The sequence below is a fragment of the Cherax quadricarinatus genome, chromosome 4 (genome assembly GCF_038502225.1).
Source record: "Cherax quadricarinatus isolate ZL_2023a chromosome 4, ASM3850222v1, whole genome shotgun sequence".
Taxonomy (NCBI): domain Eukaryota; kingdom Metazoa; phylum Arthropoda; class Malacostraca; order Decapoda; family Parastacidae; genus Cherax; species Cherax quadricarinatus.
In genome coordinates, this window is record NC_091295.1 from 18,542,023 (window position 1) to 18,564,314 (window position 22,292).

Genomic DNA, 22,292 nt, shown 5'->3' on the forward strand with positions numbered 1-22,292 from the left:
TCTGATAAGCTGTGAGTGGTAAATTTGGGCCTAGATATGAGAGAATACATCTATGTGGTATGTGTGCACCACATAAAACAAATCCTGCAGCACACAGTGTATAATGAGAGAAAAAAATGAGACCGCGATTTTCGATTAAAACAGCGACTTTGCAGTGTTTTCTCGTATGATTCTTATAGTTAATCTTAAGTTAATCTTAAGTTAATTTTAAGCCAGCCCGTAATGCTATGCATAGTATAAGTGGCTTTGGCATGCTGCTCTTATCTGTATTTTTTTGTACCTCTGTATGTGTGCTCAAATTGGAAATAAATAAATAAATAAATAAATAAATAGTTGTATTTGCGATTTCTTGGTCTCATTTGATAGAATGGAAGATATATTACAGAAGCAGAGATGATTTTGATTGGTTTTAGTACTGGAAATGGCTTGAAACTGAGCTCAAAGTAGCGGAAATGTTAAATTTTTGTCGATTTTCAAGAGTAAACAAATGACCTCACACATCTAATACATGCCAGCTGGTGGGTCTAATATACATTTACAAATGTGATGATGATATTTATACAATTATTACAATATTGCATAACAGTAAATCTTCTATTTTTTGGTTTGAATAAAAATTCATCATGTGAATAAAAAATCAAAATGGAATTCATTTGTAAAGCCTGAAAACATAACTAATGAGCAGAGGAAATATTAGTTTAGTGCCAGGAATTCCTGCATTGTTTATTCTGGACCCTATTTTGAAATTGGCCAAGTTACCAATTTCCGATCACTTTATTCTGTATTTGAAACAATTGACCGGGCGATTTCTTGTGCTCAGTTGATAGAATAGAAGTAATACTAGTGAAATAGCTAAGAATTTGGTCGACTGGCATAATGTAATTCACCTAAAATGGGAGTCAAAGTTGGCAAAATCGCCGATTCGTAAATATCGTTGACACATCAAAATTCGCGAGAGCATAATTTCGTCAATTTTCCATCAAATTTCATACTTTTTGTTTTATTACTTTCAGAAAAAGATTCTCTACCATTTCATAAGAAAAACTAATAAAATTTTTTTTTTTTAAAATTCTTGGACACTGGTGCACCCTTTGAAATTTAGCCTCTGAACCCTGAAAGGGTTAAAATATTAATATAAACGTGTGAGAGCAAAGTGGCAGGGTGTTTATTGAATAAAATCAGAATGGCACACTATCATCCTCTAACTTAGCACTTAAAGCAAGAGGCTTACGACTCCTCTTTTTCTCACAGCTAAGCTTAGACGCCATCGTCAATGAGAGCTAACTAGTTAACGAAAGAGTAAACGAGAGAGAGAGAACGAGATACAGAGTTCAGACATTGTAAGAACACAAACTGAACAGGTAGTGGGTGATCACTTTGTCAGGCGAAATAAATGCATATTAATATGTGTCTGCTTTTAGTTCCTTCATGTACATTTGTAAGAGTTTATAAAACTTTTACCTCACAATATTTTTTCATTATAATAATAATTACCTCACAATACAAATACTCTTACAATGTCTACAAGTTGTACAAGTTAGTACAGAATAAACAAACAGCAACACTCCCATTCTCATGCAACATATCATTTTTAGAGTGAAGATGATATTATCATCATCATAATAAAAAAGCGCTAAACCCACAAGGGTCGTGAATTGCTATATATAGAGTGAAAGCATACGAAAGGAATATTTTTCTACAGGTGTCCCCTAGTGTTTGACTAGAGAAAACGTAATTCTTCCGACACTACCTACACAGCCACTTTGTAAACAAATCTCATATTTACATAAATTTTTATTCTGTGAGTGTATGTATCATGTTTATATGCTATGTAACGTGTTTCTTATATAATTTTGAGGAAAATATCATAGATGGATTAATGAAAATGTCTATATCAATGTAAAATAAGACATTTAATGTGCCCAAGAGTGATTATTATGTACTATTGGCATCACGAGTAGAGAGAGACTCTTTGCGATTTTAATGTGTACCTGCACACCAGCACAGTGTGTAAGTATATTTAGGTACATATACACATAAGTATAATTATCAGAGTACACATAAAATACGCAATAACTAAAAAACACTTGAAATTTTGGAAACTTTCCAGACATAACAAATGTGGTCACGGATAATGTAAACAAACCGGGTGGGGCACGCCGCATTTCAAAGACTGCTTGCCGTATAGCAAATTTTGGTCATAATTTGACATCGCTGTATTAGCGGAACACTATAAAGCGGGGCCCTACCGTATTTGTTATTTTAAGTTAAAAATAATAAAAAATAATAAAAATAAAAAAATAATAAAAATAAAAATAATGATTTTTGATATGGCAAGACTTTGGTAAAATTTGTGCCAAACTGTTAACATTTAGGACATTATAGTTGACTTTACATGAACAAGGTTAAAGACGAACTGTATAGAAGGAATTGAATGAAATATCATTATTCTGCATCCCCCAAAATTCTTAATTTATTTTGGGGTATTCTAAAATAAATAAAGCAAACGGTAAAGGCTATTATAAATTCCCTTCATGGGATTGTAAAACCATGATTCCTACCTTTCCTCAATCTCTCCCTAGTATACAACACTGATTTTTCACCTACATATTTTCCACCAATTCTACTCCTCTTTGCATCACTTCCTCACAAATCAATCACTTAACACATCACAATGCCTACACCATCACCTCATTTCATTTCATCATCATAGGCACTGTATCATTGTCGCATCATATCATCACAGCAACAACAAAGAACTGTGAAGCTGGTGAGTACCCACAATAGGCTAAGATATTTTATAATTAAGGAGAGGTAGCCGAGCTTGGGTGGGTATGAAAACCATCAAAAATATTTGGATAATGAGTTAAGGTTACCAAAAAACAGATCAGCAATCTGGCAATATTTAGTGTAAATCTCATACCTTCACCCACACCATCCCGACCAACAACCTACCCCCACACAATCTGTAGATACAATTCTCCCCATGGCCACAGGCTCACACCTATAACATTTCCCCCACAACCACCATTTCCTCATGGCCACATATCCCCTATGACCTTACTTGCACACCTTACCTGACCTTTCACCCTAACATGCTGTCCCCATATCCAATCACTTAGTTACCCACCATGCTCATTACCACCAGCTGTATAACTGCCTGCCCTGCCACCCATCATCCAATCACCACCCACACCAAGCCAAAGACATGCACACCTTTCACCCACATCACTCCCTGACAGCTTCAAGCCCACACCTTACTCATGATCTCACTCACCTCTCCCCCCACAGATTCTAGCCCTCACTGCCCCACTCCCACACCACCATGCCCCCACCTTACCCATGTTTTCATGGTCCACACACCCAAACATGCCATTGAGCCACCAGCCACCCTAATTACTGTCCACACCAACTGCACACTCACCCACTCAGTCTCCCATCTCCACACTACCACCCACATGGTCACCATCACACCACATTGTTGCTTCCAGCATCCATCCCTATACCCCTCCAAACATCATAGGTATGTACGTAAACAAAAAATGACATACAGTGGATCCCCGGTATACGATATTAATCCGTTCCTGAGAGCTCATCATATGCCAAAATTATCGGAAGGCGAATTAATTTTCCCCATAAGAAATAATGGAAATCAAATTAATCCGTGCAAGACACCCAAAAGTATGGAAAAAAAAAGTTTTACCACATGAAATATTAAGTTTAATGCACACAAACTAAAGAAGACATGCACAGTTTGTATTACTCTACTAACAATAGAATACATGACACTTACCTTTAATGAAGATCTGGTGATGATTGATGGGATGGGAGGAGGGGAGAGTGTCGAAGTTGTTAATGTTTAGAAGGGGAATCCTCCTTCCTGGCCATTATAGTAGCGATGGTTGATTGGAGTTTTGTATACAACTTGGCCAGCTCCGACATACGCACTCCACTTTCGTACTTTGCAATTATCTCTTTCTTCATTTCAATAGTCATTAGCACCCTTTTTCTCGAAGGGTTGGCACTAGAAGCTTTCTTGGGGCCCATGGTGACTTATTTTGCAGAAACAAGCGCCAAAAACACTGTGATAATATGGAATGTACCGAATGTATGCTTAGATGCAAGCACACTGGCTGGCTTGTAAACACTGGCAAGCACGGGGCAGTTCAGGCCACATGTGGATGTGTCCCAGACGAATCACGTGTGGCGGGTTTTTTAACGAGTGGCGAGGCAAAATTTTTGCGTTGAAATGAATCGTATACCAGATTTAACATATACCGATGCTATCGTATACCGGGGGATCCACTGTATAGGGTTCGCTGTTATCCGTGGTTTCAGTATCCACAGGTCTTGGAACTTATCTCAAGCGTTGATAAGTTAATTTAAATGAAAATTAAATATTAATATTTCTTGATGATTTACAAAAATTTCTGTGTCAATAGATAAGATTTTTTTTTTATTTTAAAGCCAGTTTTAGTCTCTCTTGCTCATCTTTCACTTTCCAATATATTCATGAAACTTACCATTTCATTTCTGATAGACTTTAAGAACAGATGAAAAGTTGCTCCACCTATGTTCTATTATTTCTTAGATCATAGCCATACCCACCATAAGTTAATTGTCTGCCAGTAATATCTAACTTTATTTTAGCCTTCACAGATGCCGTCTTGTTGAAATAGCCCATATATACAAAATTCTTTGCATAAATCTTTGCCCTGGTAATATTTCTGTTTATACTCGTCTTCCCAGTACACTGTCAAATGCTGTAATCACAGACTTGACCTGATTTTGGCTGCCTCCCCACCTCTTCACCTGACTTATCGTCTGGTTTTCTCTACCTCTTTGCTCTTGCTTGAAACTTAATAATGATCCAGGAAACACGTTCAAAGCGTCCTCTTCAAATTGTGAATTAGTCTTGAATAGTTCTAACATCAGCATTGTGACTTATTTTTTTATTATTATTATTACCATTACTATTATTATTAACAATGACTGGTACATTAAAATACGTAATGGTTATGCAAAATTCAAAAAAAATTGCACGATCTAAATCTGTATGAATCACAATGTTTCAATACTTGTTTTTAAAACACTGTACTAATAATACTGTATTATGATCAAAATATTGTACTGTAGACTGGCACTGATATAATCATGACATGAAAATAAAATTTTATCTTTGAACTGTTATCCGCATATATAAAATTTCACATAAAAAGTTAAACAAGTAAAAATATTACAGCATCATACTCACTGGAACAGCAGGCCTCAGAATTTCATCAGTGTATTTTCGTGCTTCCTGCATAGTAAGGTGCATCGGTACCTCTATTCTTTGCATAATTTCTAAAAATCGTGGCAGAGTTGATATATCCTTTGAAATACTTAAAGGTGATACGTCCAGCACAAACAGTTTGTCCACAACAGATGGCTGGAAAATTAGTTTACTAAAAATATTGTAGAGTACCATGAAGATGAACCAATTTACAAAGTGTTATGGTAATGTGACAACCCACGATCATCCTTGGAAAACATTCATAGAGAAAAGATAAAAATAGTGAAGGCATTCCTTTGAGGTGGGAGGCTAATATAAGCTCAAATGTCGAACTATCATAAAAGTTTAACATACTATCACGTCTGTAGTATGTGGAAAATGAAAGACTAAGTGTTATGAGATGAATTAACAGAGTTAAGAGTTATGCCTCAGTACCAGAAACTCACATCAGAACATAAGGAGGCCAAGTGATGAAATTAACAGTCTGAATAGATGTGTTAGTTCAAGTTCTACTTGAAGCACTGAGCATAAAATGGGTTTTGTATAAAGATTACTATGTAAGGGAAGAAATCACTGGAAAATGTTTGACTAAAAATATGAGAAAAAAAAAATTCAAAACATTAACTGCACAGAACCATCTGAATTCTTTGGTACATTTACAAGTACATCTTCAGAAGAAATAAAGATGTAAACAACTGCTTATGTAATTCATTATTTCCCAATTTCGTGAATTCCCAATTTTCCCAATTACAGTGGAACCTCAGCTTACGAACACTCCACCATGCAAATTTTTCAGGATATGAACTGTTGTTTGGATGATTTTTTACTTCTGGATACGAAGGAAATTTCAGGATGCGAACTTCCCCCTCAAAGGAGGTTCCTTAAATGAATAAATAAATAAATAAATAAATATCTATTTCTTTGCAAAGGTTACAATATGTGTTTACATATAATATGATTGGAGCAAAGAAAGCCACTAACAATGCTGAGGCATTTTGGGCAGACTTAACGTAATACTAATAGACTACTTAAGTCTAAACAGGTGAAAAGTGTACTAGTAGTGGTTACCATTGTTTTGCTGACGGGGGCACCAACTACTGGCAGCCTTTTGAAGTTTCTCCTTACTGTTATTATTATTATTATTTATATTATTATTATTATTATTATTAATAATAATATTATTATTATTATTATTATTATTATTATTAATATTATTATTATTATATTGTATTATACAGAATGGGTCACATAACCAGAGACCAAACAAAACATTACTCATCAATCCTAACCAGCCTGATAAGGGCAAAAAAAATTGTATTATGAGAACAGATTATCCAACTTAAAAGGTGATATAAAAAAGATCTGGAAAACCCTATCAGAAATTCTAGGAACAAAAAAGATGTCACGAAAGGGCGCAATTGAACTAACAAAGCCAGATGAACCCCAACTCCCACCAACTGAAACAGCAAACAGACTCAATGATTTCTTCTCCACCATAGGAAAAAACCTTGCCAATAAAATCCCAAGCTCAAATACCCCACCCAATGACTACCTCACTGGCAAATACCCGAACACACTGTTCCTAGCTCCGACTAACCCAACAGAAGTCTCCCTTATTATCAACACACTAAAAAACAAGCCAGGAGATTTAACTATCTTACCACCTTTTATATACAAAAAAGTGTCGCAAGTGCTGTCACCAATCATTGCAACACTCTTTAACAAATCTGTCGAATCCTCTACCTTCCCTACAGTTCTCAAAATAGCAAGGGTCACCCTGATCCATAAAGGAGGAGACCAAACAGACTTGAATAACTATAGGCCAATATCCAACTTACATCCTCTCTCTAAAATCTTCGAAAAATTAATTCATAAGCGAATCTATTCCTGTCTCATCTCCCACAACATACTCAACTCCTGTCAGTTTGGGTTCAGGCCTAATAAAAATATGAATGATGCTATTATACACATGCTAGAACAAATATACACTGCACTAGAGAAAAAAGAAGTCCCACTGGGAATCTTCATTGATTTATGTAAAGCTTTTGATACAGTTGACCACGACTTGCTCCACATAAAATTGTCGCACTATGGTATAAAAGGGCACTCCCTCAACTACCTAAAGTCATACCTCAGCAACAGAAGCCAATATGTGTACACAAATGGAGCAAACTCTTCTGCACAGCCAATTACAGTTGGTGTCCCACAGGGAAGTGTCCTTGGCCCTCTTCTCTTTCTCGTTTACATAAACGACCTACCAAATTCATCGCAACTACTCAAACCCATACTATTTGCAGATGACACTACATACGTCTTCTCTCATCCGAGCCCAGTCATGCTAGCCAATACTGTGAATACCGAATTACAGAAAATATCTACCTGGATGAGAACTAACAAACTTACTCTCAACATTGACAAAACCTACTTCATTCAGTTTGGTAACAGAGCTACTGATGTCCCCCTTAACATAATGATAAACGGATCACCTATCACAAAGCTCACAGAGGAAAAATTCTTAGGAATCCACCTTGATAACAGACTCAAATTTCAAACACATATACAACAAATTTCCAAGACCGTAGGCCTACTATCGAAGATACAGTACTATGTTCCACAGTCAGCCCTCTTGGCCCTATATCACTCACTTATTTACCCCTATCTCACCTATGGAATTTGTGCATGGGGCTCAACAACAATAAACCATCTCAGACCATTGATTACCCAACAAAAGGTTGCAGTCAGAATGATAACAAATTCCCACTACAGGCAGCACACTCCACCAATATTCAAAACTGTAAACCTACTCACCATACAAAACATCCATACCTATTATTGTACCTACTACATACATAGAACACTTAACTCGGATATAAACCCTCCCCTCAAATGTCTCCTTACCAACCTCAACAGAACACATGACCATAACACAAGGCACAGATCACTCTTTGATATTCCTCATGTCCATCTCACACTATGCAAAAACTCAATGCACATAAAAGGCCCAAAAATCTGGAATTCACTACCTGTGAATATAAAAGAAACACTGTCTGTTTATAAATTCAAGTCTCTTCTTAAAAATCACTTACTCACCCACAACCAAATAAATACTGAATAATTGTATCTCATAAATGTTTAACCTGTAACCCAAATCAAACTTTATTATTGTTAATTACATTATCTAACAGAATACTCCATTCTACTGAATGCACAGCAACACAGTAAATGACCATATGACCTGTCTTTGAAATACTAATTTGTGCTTAATTGTTAACTGTTTACAACAATGTTTACCACTGAATATATCATTGCTTAGTTAATCTTAAGTTAATTTTAAGCCTGCCCATAATGCTCTGCATACAAGGGGCTTTGGCATGTTACACTTAACCACTGTATTTCCTTGTACTTCAGTGTATCATGTTCAAATAAATAAATAAATAAATAGTTATTATTATTATTAGTAGTAGTAGTAGTACATATGTGGTGAGGGGCTCTTGATCTAGAGAACTGGATCTGTGCTCCAGGTCCCTAAATTAATAACAATGTACAGTGATCCCTCGTTTTTCGTAATTAATCCATTCCTGGAAGTATGACTATTATCGAAATTGACGATTTTCGAATCCATTTTCCCCATAAGAAATAATGTAAATCCAATTAATTCGTTTCAGACACCCAGAAATATCAACAACAATTTTTTTTTTACCTTAAAGATAGATTTACATGCACAAAAGAATGAACATTCAACATGACAGTTACGTTTATTGAAGGCTGTTGTTGATGAATGGAAGACAGGGAGAAGGAGAAAGGGAAGAGAGGTTATTGTTTGGAAGGGGAATCTCCCTCCATAAGGACTCTATGTCACTTCAGGGGGTCACTTCCCTAGCTTAAATATAGATTTACATGCAGAAAAGAATGCAAAATAAATGTAAAGTACAAATAAAATGTATAAATGAACAGTGGTAATAGGGGTAGTTGATGAGTGGAATGGTCTGCCTAGTAGGGTGATTGAAGCTAATATATTGGGTAGTTTCAAATTTAGGTTGGATAAATACATGAGTGAGAGGGGTTGGATTTGAATCATGCTTGCACATGAGTAAATAGGTTTATCAAAGCTTATTGTTTGGGTAGCAGTTATGCTGTTAGTGGGTTGGATTTGTGAACGACTAGCCTAGCATGGGCCAACAGGCCTATTGCAGTGTTCCTCCTTTCTTACGTTCTAAAAGCTATGGCTTGGTAGTTTCAAATTTAGGTTGGATAAATACATGAGCGAGAGGGGTTGGATTTGAGTCGGACTTGCACCTGAGCTTATTGCTTGGGTAGCATTTGTTCTGTTAGTGGGTTGGATTTGTGAAGGGCCTGCCTAGTATGGGCCAGCAGGCCTGTTACAGTGTTCCTCATTTCTTAAGTTCCTATGTTCTTGTTTAACATCACACTTACCTTTATTGAAGACTTGTTTGTGTGAGGGAGGCATTGTGAGTTTATTGTTGGAGAATATGATGCTAATATCAACTCTAAGGCTTATTTATCTATCACAATTCAACTAATATGACATAATAAACAATATTAATAACATAGAAACATGGAATATACTCTAGAATGAATAAATTAAGTCATTATGTATGTCACGAGAGGTGTTGCATTGTGTTGTTGTTGAGTATACAAGGGCCACTGAGAGTAAGCCGTCCACAATATTGGCGAAGCAGCAGCTGAGGCGGTGGTGTTTTCTCTAGCCCTATATAACTTCAACAACATTGGAGGAGTTGGTAGAATTGCTGAATCACTGAAGAAGGCACCCTCTACCACCATCACTACTACCCTCTACCACCATCACTACTACCCTCTACCACTATCACAACTGCTTCCACTCTACCACCACCACCTTCGTATTTTTCTACAAACTTTTTCTTCAATTATATGTTTCTCACATTCTTCACCAATGGGCTGGGCACTGGAAGCATTCTTTGGAGCCATGGTGATTTATTTAGCAGTTGCAAGCACTAAAACAAATAGAATACACCTACCATCCGACTTACGACCGAGTTTGGTTCTGAGAAACCGGTCGTAAGTCGAAATGGATGTAAGTCGAACTTTACTACTGAATATCAACATCACATTTTTGTAATGACTTTATTTTATTGTTTTATTTTGGTATTTCATGTTTTACTTTACTTTTTATGCTGTTAGTACTGTATTTTCTACTGTAAGGTTTAGGATAAACACTGTGTACAACACAAATAGTTGTTCATTTCCCAGAAATTTGGCATAAAAAACACAGTCGTAAGTCGAGTGGTCGTATGTCGAGCAGGTCATAAGTCGGATGGTAGGTGTATTATGAAATGTATCGTATGAACTCATGGGATCATCCTCACTCACTGTTAAACAATGGCACACTGGCTGGGAATGGAGTGTGAGGCGGCTTGGGGCTGTGTACATGTCCCAGACAAACAACTATTTGCGAGTTAAACGACGATTCGCGAGCCAATGTTTTGACTAAAATAACGTAACAGTTTTCGAAAATTATGACTATCGAGCCTTACAATTATCGAGGGACCACTGTAATTATTATTACAATAATATAATTATAATAATTATTATTAATTTATTATAATTTTGTTTTTTTTTTCAACAAGTCGGCCGTCTCCCACCGAGGCAGGGTGACCCAAAAAAAGAAAGAAAATCCCCAAAAAGAAAATACTTTCATCATCATTCAACACTTTCACCACACTCGTACATTATCACTGTTTTTGCAGAGGTGCTCAGAATACAACAGTTTAGAAGCATACACATATGAAGATACACAACATATCCCTCCAAACTGCCAATATCCCAAACCCCTCCTTTAAAGTGCAGGCATTGTACTTCCCATTTCCAGGACTCAAGTCCGACTATATGAAAATAACCGGTTTCCCTGAATCCCTTCACTAAATATTACCCTGCTCACACCCCAACAGATCGTCAGGTCCCAAGTACCATTCGTCTCCATTCACTCCTATCTAACACGCTCACGCACGCTTGCTGGAAGTCCAAGCCCCTTGCCCACAAAACCTCCTTTACCCCCTCTCTCCAACCCTTTCGAGGACGACCCCTACCCCGCCTTCCTTCCCCTATAGATTTATATGCTTTCCATGTCATTCTACTTTGATCCATTCTCTCTAAATGACCAAACCACCTCAACAACCCCTCTTCTGCCCTCTGACTAATGCTTTTATTAACTCCACACCTTTTCCTAATTTCCACACTCCGAATTTTCTGCATAATATTTACACCACACATTGCCCCCAAACAGGACATCTCCACTGCCTCCAACCGTCTCCTCGCATTTACCACCCAAGCTTATAATAATTATTATTATTAATTTATTATAATATTATTATTAATTTATTATAATATTATTATAATATTATTATTAATTTATTATTATAATAATACATAAGTACTAATAATAATGATAATAATACATAATAATATACATATAATAATACAGTGGGGCCCCACTTTACGGCGTTCCGCTAATACGGTCATTTCAAATTATGACCAAGACTCGCTATACGGCTCCCCCCACCTGACTTTCTAATACGGTCACCGCGCCCCACCCAGTTTGTTTACATTCTCTTTGAGATCCGTAAGCACTAAGTCTCTCCATTTTGTCTGGAAACTCCAAAATTTCAAGTGTTTTTAAAAGTTATTTCATATTTATATATACTCTGATAATTATACTTATGCATACCTGTACCTAAATAAACTTACATACTGTGCTGGCGTGCAGGTACACATTAAAATCAGTGTCTTATATCTCCAGACGTCATATTAGTAATAATAATAATAATCACCGAGTCTCATTAAATGTCGTATATAACGTTAATATACACATTTTCATTAATCCATCTATGATATTTTTTTGAAAATTATATAATAAACATGATGCATAACATATAAATATGATAAATACACCCCACAGTAGAATAAATAAACATAAATATGAGATGTGGTAGCCAGATAACTTGCACAAGTGACTGCAAGAATAACATTTTCTCTAATCTAACATAAGAGAAAATGTGTTACTGGGGGTAACTGTAGAAAATTATTCCTTTCATATGTATGTAAGTAAGTTTATTCATGTATACACAAATACAATTACATAGATTATCATACATAACAGCATATGTGTAAAGAACCCAAGATAACCCAAAAAAGTCAGAGTGACTTATTTCCATTGCCTTCACTCAGAGTGTCATTTCTTCTCAAAATGATGTTACATGAGAATGGGAGTGTTCTTCTTTATTTATTCTACCGTATCAATGTAGAGACAACTTGTACACAATGTAACTTGTACACAAACCAGACGTGTAAACTTTTTTTTGTTTACAAAACTTACATTCGCCTGGTTTGTTTACAAAACTCTGCGCCTGTCCTCCCTCATGTACTCATTCTCTCTCTCTCTCATTTATTCGTTTTATCTCATTTACTCACCCCTGACCCTACATTAAGACTACAAATATTTTAAGGTAAGTAATGAGTAAACTGTATATGCATTTTATCGCTCTGGGATGCTTAAATGTAATAGAACATTATGTGTAGGTGGAATGGCCTAGTGTGGTAGCCCAGCTGACTACCATACATACCACACTTGATTTCTTACAACAAATACTACTTGTCTCACACTAGATTTAGACTATAAATATTTTAAGGTAAGTAATGATTGCACTATGTGTGTATTGTACTTTTTAATTGTTTTTTGATGCCTAGTTCTATTGCTAACTTATTATATGTTAGTGTAAACATGTTATCTAGTATTTGTATGCATTTTTAAGGGGAAAAAAAGGGTGTTCCACTTTACGGCGATTTCTGCTTTATGGCGGTAGCTTGGAACCTAACCTGCTGTATAAGTGGGGCCCTACTGTACATAATAGTACAATAATAATAATAATAATACAGTGCCTGCACTCTGAAGGAGGGGTGTTAATGTTGCAGTTTAAAAACTGTAGTGTAAAGCACCCTTCTGGCAAGACAGTGATGGAGTGAATGATGGTGAAAATTTTTCTTTTTCAGGCCACCCTGCCTTGGTGGGAATCGGCCAGTGTGATAAAAAAAAAAAAAAAAAAAAAAAAACACTACATATGTACATGATCCCATGTATCAGAAATCTTCCCTATGAGGATAGACCGAGGGCCCTGAATCTGCACTCTCTCGAAAGGCGTAGAATTAGGGGGGATATGATCGAGGTGTATAAATGGAAAACAGGAATAAATAAAGGGGATGTAAATAGAGTGCTGAAAATTTCCAGCCTACACAGGACTCGCAGCAATGGTTTCAAGTTGGAAAAATTCAGATTCAGAAAGGATATAGGAAAGCACTGGTTTGGTAATAGAGTTGTGGATGAGTGGAATAAACTCCTGAGTACAGTTATTCAAGCTAAAACGTTGTGTAGTTTTAAAAATAGGTTAGAGAAATACATGAGTGGGTGTGGGTGGGTGAGTTGGACCTGACTAGCTTGTGCTGCTCGGTCTGGTGCAGTGCTCCATCCTTGAGTGGAGATGATCAGACTGGGTGGGTCATTGGGCTAATCTGGGGGGGCGGGGGGTCATTGGTCTAATCCGGGGGGTGACATGGACCTGCTCTGCATGGGTCAGTAGGCCTGTTGCAGTGTTCCTTCTTTCTTATGTTCTTACTTTAGTTTGAAAACACAACCACAATGGTCACCAGTGCACATGTGCTTATGGAGCTACCCTCGCAGTGCAAGGAATTCTCGTGATTTCCTTACATTTCGTGAAGTTAATTCGCCAGATTTCTTTCTTCTAACCATGGGCCATAAGGAAGCAAGTACAAAGGACACTGCTGAGAAGAAAAAAAGATGATGATGTTCTTGGAATTCAAGCAAGAAATGATTAACCCTTTCAGGGTCCAGAGGCTAAATTTCTAAGTGTGCACCAGTGTCCAAGAATTTTCAAAAAAATAATTTTTTTATTTTTTTCTTGTGAAATGGTAGAGAATCTTTTTCTGAAGGTAATAAAACAAAAAGTGCAAAATTTTGTGGAAAACTGACGAAATTATGCTCTCGCGAATTTTGATGTGTCAGCAATATTTACGTATCAGCGATTTTGCTGACTTTGACTCCCATTTTAGGCCAATTACATTATTCCAGTCAACCAAACTCTTAGTTATTTCAGTAGTATTACTTCTATTCTATTGATTGAGCACAAGAAATTGCCAAATCAACTGTTTCAACTACAAAATAATGTGATCGGAAATTGGTAACTTGGCCAATTTAGTGCAAAGTTCAAAATATTCCAATTTCAAAATAGGGTCCAGAATAAACAATGCAGGCATTCCTGGAACTAAACTAACATTTCCTCTGTTCATTAGTTACATTTTCAGGCTTTACAAATGAATTCCATTTTGATTTTTTATTCACATAATGAATTTTTATTCAAACCAAAAAATAGAAGATTTACTGTTATGCAATATTGTAATAATTGTATAAATAATATCACCACATTTGTGAATGTATATTAGACCCACCAGCTGGCGTGTATTAGACGTGTGAGGTCATTTGTTTACTCTTGAACATCGACAAAAATTTAACATTTTCACTACTTTGAGCTCAATTTCAAGCCATTTCCAATACTAAAACCAATCAAAATCATCTCTATATCTGTAATATATCTTCAATTCTATCAAATGAGACCAAGAAATCGCAAATACAACCATAAAAAACATACAAAAAAACACTGCAAATCGCTGTTTTAATTGAAAATTATGGTCTAAGATTTTTTCTCTCATTTTGCACTGTGTTTTGCAGGATTTGTTTTATGTGGTGCACACATACTACATAGATGTATTCTCTCATATCTAGGCCCAAATTTACTTCTCACAGCTTATCAGAGTGAGCTGAGCTCATGGCATAGATCTACGGTTTGGACCCTGAATGTAAAGCCGTAGATGTACGGCACAGACCCTGAAAGGGCTAATAAGCACAGACTAGGTATGAGGGTTGAGGCCTCGGCGAGTTGAGTACAAGCGTAGCCCCTCTACTATATGTACCTACAGGTCTAGCGCTCCCTATGATTATAATAATAATAATCTACTATATGTGCAATACTAAAGCAGGAGTCTATAAAAGCTATAGCGCCAGCAAAAGGCGCTATAGTAATTGTTGACATGGTTGACGGAGAAACAGCTCACAGGAGATACGTAATGTAGCGAGATAAACATAAAAATTGTGCATAGCAGTCCTTAACCCTTTCAGGGTCCGTGCCGTAGATCTACAGCTTTATGTTGAGGGTCCAAACCGTAGATCTATGCCATGAGCTCAGCTCACTCTGATAAGCTGTGAGCGGTAAATCTGGACGTAGATATGAGAGAAAACATCAATGTGGTATGTGTGCACCACATAAAACAAATCCTGCAGCACACAGTGCATAACGAGAGAAAAAAAAATGAGACCGTAATTTTCGATTAAAACAACGAGTTTGCAGTGTTTTTTCGTATATTTTTTATACAGTGGACCCTCGAATTTAGTCCTGCCTTTCCTGTATGCAAAACTACTTTTGTTATCTATAAAATGTATTTTTTGTTAATATTTTTGGGTGTCTGGAATGGTTTAATTGGATTTACATTATTTCCTATGGGAAATATTAACAAAAAATACATTTTATAGATAATAAAAATAGTTTTGCATACAGAAAAGGCAGGACTAAATTCGAGGGTCCACTAGTTGTATTTGTGATTTCTTGGTCTCATTTGATAGATTGGAAGACATTTTACAGAAATGGAGTTGATTTTGATTGGTTTTATTACTGAAAATGGCTTGAAACTGAGCTCAAAGTAGCAGAAATGTTAAATTTTTGCTGATGTTCAAGAGTAAACAAATGACCTCACACGTCTAATACACGCCTGCTTGTGGGTCTAATATATGTTCACTAGTATGGTGATATTATTCATGCAATTATTACGATATTGCATAACAGTAAATCTTCTATTTTTTGGTTTGAATACAAATTCATTATGTGAACAAAAAATCAAAATGGAATTCATTTGTAAAGCCTGAAAACGTAATGTTAGTTTAGTGCCAGGAATGCCTGCATTTTTTATTCTGGACCCTAGCCTGAAATTGGAATATTTTGAACTTTGCATTAACCCTTTGACTGTTTTCGACGTATAAATACGTCTTACGAGCCAATGTTTCTGACGTATATATACTCAATAATTCTAGCGGCTTCAAATCAAGTGGGAGAAAGCTGGTAGGCCCACATGTGAGAGAATGGGTCTGTGTGGTCAGTGTGCACCACATAAAAAAAATCCTGCAGCACACATTGCGTAATGAGAAAAAAAAAACTCTGATCGTTTTTTTGGAATAAAACGCCGACTTTGAGGTGTATTTTCGTATAGTATTTATCGTTGTATTCGCGTTTTCATGGTCTTAGGTGATAAAATGGAAAACATATTACAGAAATAGAGATGATTTTCATTACTTTTACGATGAAAACGACCTTGAAACTAAGCTTAAAGTAGCGAAAATGTTCGATTTTTACCAATGTTGAAGAGTAAATAAATCACACCACACGTCCAGTACACGTCAACTAGGGAGTCTAATATTCTTTCACTAGTGCACTGATATTATTTATACCATTTTTACAATAATGCAGTCGTCTGCATAACAGTAAATTTTGTATTTTTTTGTATGAATAAAAAATCAAAATAGAAAGCAATAATAATATAAGAGGGGCCTAGAGATGTGACTAATGAACAGAGGATATGTTATTTTAGTGCCAAGAATGTCTACCTTGTTTATTCTGGACCCTATTTTGAAATTGGCATCTTTTTTATTTTGCGTGAAATTGGCCAAATTGCCAATTTCTGACCACCATATTGGGTAGTCCAAATTAGTAAATGGGAGGTTTCTTGTACTCAGCTGATAGATAAAATGGAGTTCTAAAGAAATAGCTATGAGTTTGGTCAACTGGAACAACGGAATTGGCTGAAAATAGGGCTCAAAGTTGGCGAAATCGCCAATACGCATATGTCGCCGAGACTGCTAACTTCGCGGGAGCATAATTCCACGAGTTTTCGACCAAATTTCGAACTTTTGGTGTCATTACCATCGGGAAAAGATTCTCTATCATTTCATAAGAAAAAATAATTTTTTTTTTTTCAAAAATTGAGCGACATAGAATGACAGTTTCAGAGAGGGGCCTGAAACAGTCAAAGGGTTAAATTGGCCAAATTACCAATTTCCGATCACTTTATTTTGTAGTTGAAACAGTTGATTTGGCAATTTCTTGTGTTCAATCGATAGAATAGAAGTGATAGCTAAGAATTTGGTCGACTGGAATAATAATTGGCCTAAAATGGGAGTCAAAGTCAGCAAAATCACCAATGCATAAATATCGATGACACATCAAAATTCGCGAGAGCATAATTTCATCAATTTTCCATCAAATTTCGTACTTTTTGTTTTATTACCTTCAGAAAAAGATTCTCTACCATTTCATAAGAACAAAATAACAAAATTAATTTTTGTAAAATTTTTGGACCCTGGTGCACACTTTGAAATTTGGCCTCTGGACCCTGAAAGGGTTAAGAAAAGTGTGAACTCCTGACAGGATATGCCACTCTGCATTTCTTCTCCAAGATATGTAAATGTCGTATGTACACCAGATCTAATTCAGTTAGCCTCACAAACTCTGTTTTGTCTTATAAGACCTCTGACGTTTTCATAGCTAGAATGTTCGACCACAATCCACCTCCCTCTGCTGTCTACATAATGACACATTTTATTCATTATAGAGTGTACATGTATATCAGATTCCTCTCTTATTTATAATGCTTATTATGTCATATTAGATGAATTCTGACATAAATAAGCTGTAGAGTTGATATTAGGGTTATTTTGTTATGCCTCCTGAGAGCAGGAATTCAGCTGGAACGAATTAATTGCATTTCAATTAATTTAAATGAGGAAAATTGACCCAGCATATGAACAAATCAGGATACGAACAATTCCACAGAACAGATTAAATTCGTAAACCGAGGTTCCACTGTACATGATTTTGTAATAATTACAGTAGAATACAGGTACTCCTCACTTCCATGACCTACCTGTTCAACGACTGCTGGGACTTACAACCAGCTCTCCAACCAGTGTACTGAATGTGTATTTTACTCTTATTGTTTTTCATATCTAGTTCTACTGTACTAAAAATGTTATAAATGGTTCAAAGGTTACATTAACCCTTTCAGGGTCCGTCCCGTAGATCTACGGCTTTACGGTGAGTGTCCAAACCGTAGATCTACGCCATGAGCTCAGCTCACTCTGATAAACTGTGAGTGGTACATTTGGGCCTAGATATGAGAGAATACATCTATGTGGTATGTGTGCACCACATAAAACAGATCCTGCAGCACACTGTGTATAATGAGAGAAAAAAAATGAAATCATGTTTTTTCGATTAAAACAGCAACTTTGCAGTGTTTTTTCGTATGTTTTTTAAAGTTGTATTTGCGATTTCTTGGTCTCATTTGATAGAATGGAAGACATATTACAGAAATAGAGATGATTTTGATTGATTTTAGCACTGGAAATGGCTTGAAACTGAGCTCAAAGTAGCAGAAATGTTAAATTTTTGCCGATATTCAAGAGTAAACAAACGACCTCACACGTCTAATACACGCCAGCTGGTGGGTCTAATATACATTCACAAATATGGTGATGATATTTATACAATTATTACAGTATTGCATAACAGTAAATCTTCTATTTTTTGGTGTGAATAAAAATTCATTATGTGAATAAAAAATCAAAATGTAATTTATTTGTAAAGCCTCAAAACATAACTAATGAACAGAGGAAATGTTAGTTTAGTGCCAGGAATGCCTACATTGTTTATTCTGGACCCTATTTTGAAATTGGAATATTTTGAACTTTGTGTTAAATTGGCCAAATTAACAATTTCCGATCACTTTATTTTGTAGTTGAAACAGTTGACTTGGCGATTTCTTGTGCTCAATCGATAGAATGGAAGTAATACTAGTGAAATAGCTAAGAATTTGGTTGATTGGAATAATGTAATTGGCCTAAAATGGGAGTCAAAGTCGGCAAAATCGGCGATTCGTAAATATCGCTGACACATCAAAATTCGCGAGAGCATAATTTCGTCAATTTTCCACCAAATTTCGTACTTTTTGTTTTATTACCTTCACAAAAAGATTCTCTACGATTTCATAAGAAAAAATAACAAATTTTTTTTTTTGAAAATTCTTGGACACTGGTGCGTGACTCCAGATTTGGGCCTTGGACCCTGAAAGGGTTAAAACAATATCTAAACATGGCTGACACAAACCTACTACTGGTACAGTATGCTTGAAATATCAGTAAAAGCTGGCTCCTAACTTAATGACTAATTTGCTTACTGTCCTACACTTAGGAATGAAACTCAGTTGTTAAGTGAGGAGCACCTGTATATGTTTTTACAATTTGTTTTCAAGATTCTGGTGCAGGATGCTAAGTGGGTGCTTACAGCTCTCACTGTCATCTATTTTTTTACTATTGATGATGAAGATCTACATCACTGAAGCCACTGTCGCTTACTTAGATCTATGTCTTAACCCTTTCAGGGTTTCGGCCGTACTAGTACGGCTTATGTACCAAGGTTTTCGACATACTAGTACGCCTAAATTCTAGCACCCTCAAATCTAATGAAAGCTGGTAGGCCTACATATGAAAGAATGGGTCTATGTGGTCAGTGTGCATGGTATAAAAAAAATCTTGCAGCACACAGTGTGTAACGAGAAAAAAAAAACTTTGACCGTGTTTTTGGATTAAAACAGTGACTTTGCACTGTATTTTCAGATGGTATTTATTGTTGCATTCTAGTTTTCCTGGTCTCATTTTATAGAATGGAAGACATATTACAGAAATTGAGATGATTTTGACTGGTTTTACAATGAAAAGTACCTTGAAATTGAGCTCAAAGTAGCAGAAATGTTCGATTTTTACCAAAGTTCAAAAGTAAACAAATCATGCCACGAGTCCAATACACGTCAACTGGTGAGTCTAACATTCTTTCACAAGTGCGCTGATATTATTTATACCATTTCTACACTAATGTAGTAGTCTGTATAACACTAAATCTTCTATTTTTTTATGAGAATAAAAATTCAAAGTGGAAAGCAAAAGAATGTAAGAGGGGCGTGGGGACATGCCTAATGAACAGAGAACATGTTATTTTAGTGCCAGGAATGTCTTTCTTGTTTATTTTGGACCCTATTCGGAAATTGGCATCTTTTGAAATTTGTGTGAAATTGGCAAAATTGCTAAATTTTGACCACTGTACTGTTGGAAGACAGCTTCAGTGTTGGGAGAACTGTTATGTGCGAGCTGTGACTAAGGATATACCTAGTGAAACACTGGAAATAGTTTTCCTTTTTGCAAAGGCCCTCACAGGCCTCTGCTTCCCCTCTGCCTTTCATTTGACCTCAGCCTTTCGCCTCTATCAACATACAGTGTAGAGGCGAATTTTGCTAGTCCACTGCTACTCGTGCCTCTCAAAATGCTCACAACTCATCGCTTTACCAACCTGAGGAATAACGACGAGTGTGCAGTCCTACGTGAGTTGGTAACCCAGGTGTCCACACACTGAAAATTCGTCTTTCATTCCAAGACACGTGTGCTAGAAGTTCTGCAAGGTTGGAGTAACTATTTGTACGAGTATTGCAGTGTTTGGTAACTCTTGAGAAGTCTGCCTCAGTCAGTGACCTTGAGCGAGGCACTGCATCACCTGCCTGAGACTTTCACCCACATTGACTATGTGAAGAAAGGCGAATGTGCGTGCTCAGTTACCCCTGCTGTTCTCCTGTATCCCCAACTCTCCGCCTTTAAACTCAGCCGTTCGCCTCTATCAAGGTGCAGGGTAGAGGTGTATTTTGCTGCTCCGCTGGTACTCGAATATGCGAGTTCCGCAAGTGCTTCAGATTTGTTGTAACTATTTGCATGAGTGGATTACGCTTACTTAGGACATTGTGCTACCATCAGTACCTACGTAGGCTTAAAATGAGTGAGGAATGTCTGGCCTGCTGGCTGACCTTGAAAATGGCACTATAAGACCCGCATGCCACTTACACCCATACTGCGTGTGTCTAGTGAGGTGAATGTCCCTTCCTCGACTTTCCTATTCACCGGTATCCCTTAACTCGTCGCCATTATCTACATATGGGATACGGGCGAGTTTAGCTGATCCAGGCCAAACAGCTCTCCAAGCCAGCCAGTGAAGGCCAAGGCATTCTGAATCCCAGAATGCCTTTGTGAACGTTCTACAGTGTTCCGGCCGTACCTTCGGTGTTGTGAGAACTAGTTCTTATGTAGTGAAAATTTGTCTGTCATTCCAAGACACGTGTGCTAGATGTGTTAAGTGCTGTGGGTTTGGAGTAATTAACAAGTAGTACAGGGTTGGTAACTCTCGAGACGACTGTGGGCCCAGTGAATGACCTTGAAAATTGCACTGCGACCTGCAGGCCACTACACCCATATTGCCTGTGTCTAGCGAGGTGAATATCCCTTCGTTGTCCCTTCTCCTTCCTCGATTTGGAACTCAGCCATTCGCCTCTATTTACTTATGGTCTAGAGGCGGTTTTTGCCAGACCACATAAGTACTTGAGTGCCCGTGTCCTCTGTGCCGCACTCCACTCATCTTACGAATGTGTCTCCTGTGTGCCTACCTGCCTGCTACAAGCAAATATCCAGGTGGTTGACACGGGCTTAGCAAGCACAGTCAAGCAAGGTTGAAAGCAGCACTAAAAGCTAGCCAGAACAAGCTAAGGCAGCCTGCAGTTATAGCTGTCCTAAGGCCCAGCATGTCTATGTATACATCCTACAGTGCTGCTGGCATACCAGTGTTTCCTGTAGTGGCTTAGTTAAGAACAATTTAACGAGCATTGCAGTACTGACATTTTAAGTGGGACATGCCAGAGGTTCACTTATAAACCTAGTAAGTTTGTGGTGATTGGCTTGTACACAGTGAACATTCAT

General features: G+C 36.9%; 1 protein-coding gene across 4 annotated transcripts in view; it reads right to left on the reverse strand.

The window, feature by feature from the left end:
- The window catches only part of LOC128684195 (sn-1-specific diacylglycerol lipase ABHD11), a 64,137-nt gene that overhangs the window by 21,168 nt on the left and 20,677 nt on the right, over positions 1-22,292 (reverse strand). For 3 of the 4 annotated variants that reach the window (XM_053770349.2, XM_070094867.1, XM_070094874.1), the window contains one exon: positions 5,255-5,428. The exons of the other annotated variant lie outside the window; for it this stretch is intronic. In XM_053770349.2, coding sequence (XP_053626324.2) covers positions 5,255-5,428 — 174 coding nt within the window. The remainder of the gene's footprint in view (positions 1-5,254; positions 5,429-22,292) is intronic. 4 annotated transcript variants of the gene reach the window in all.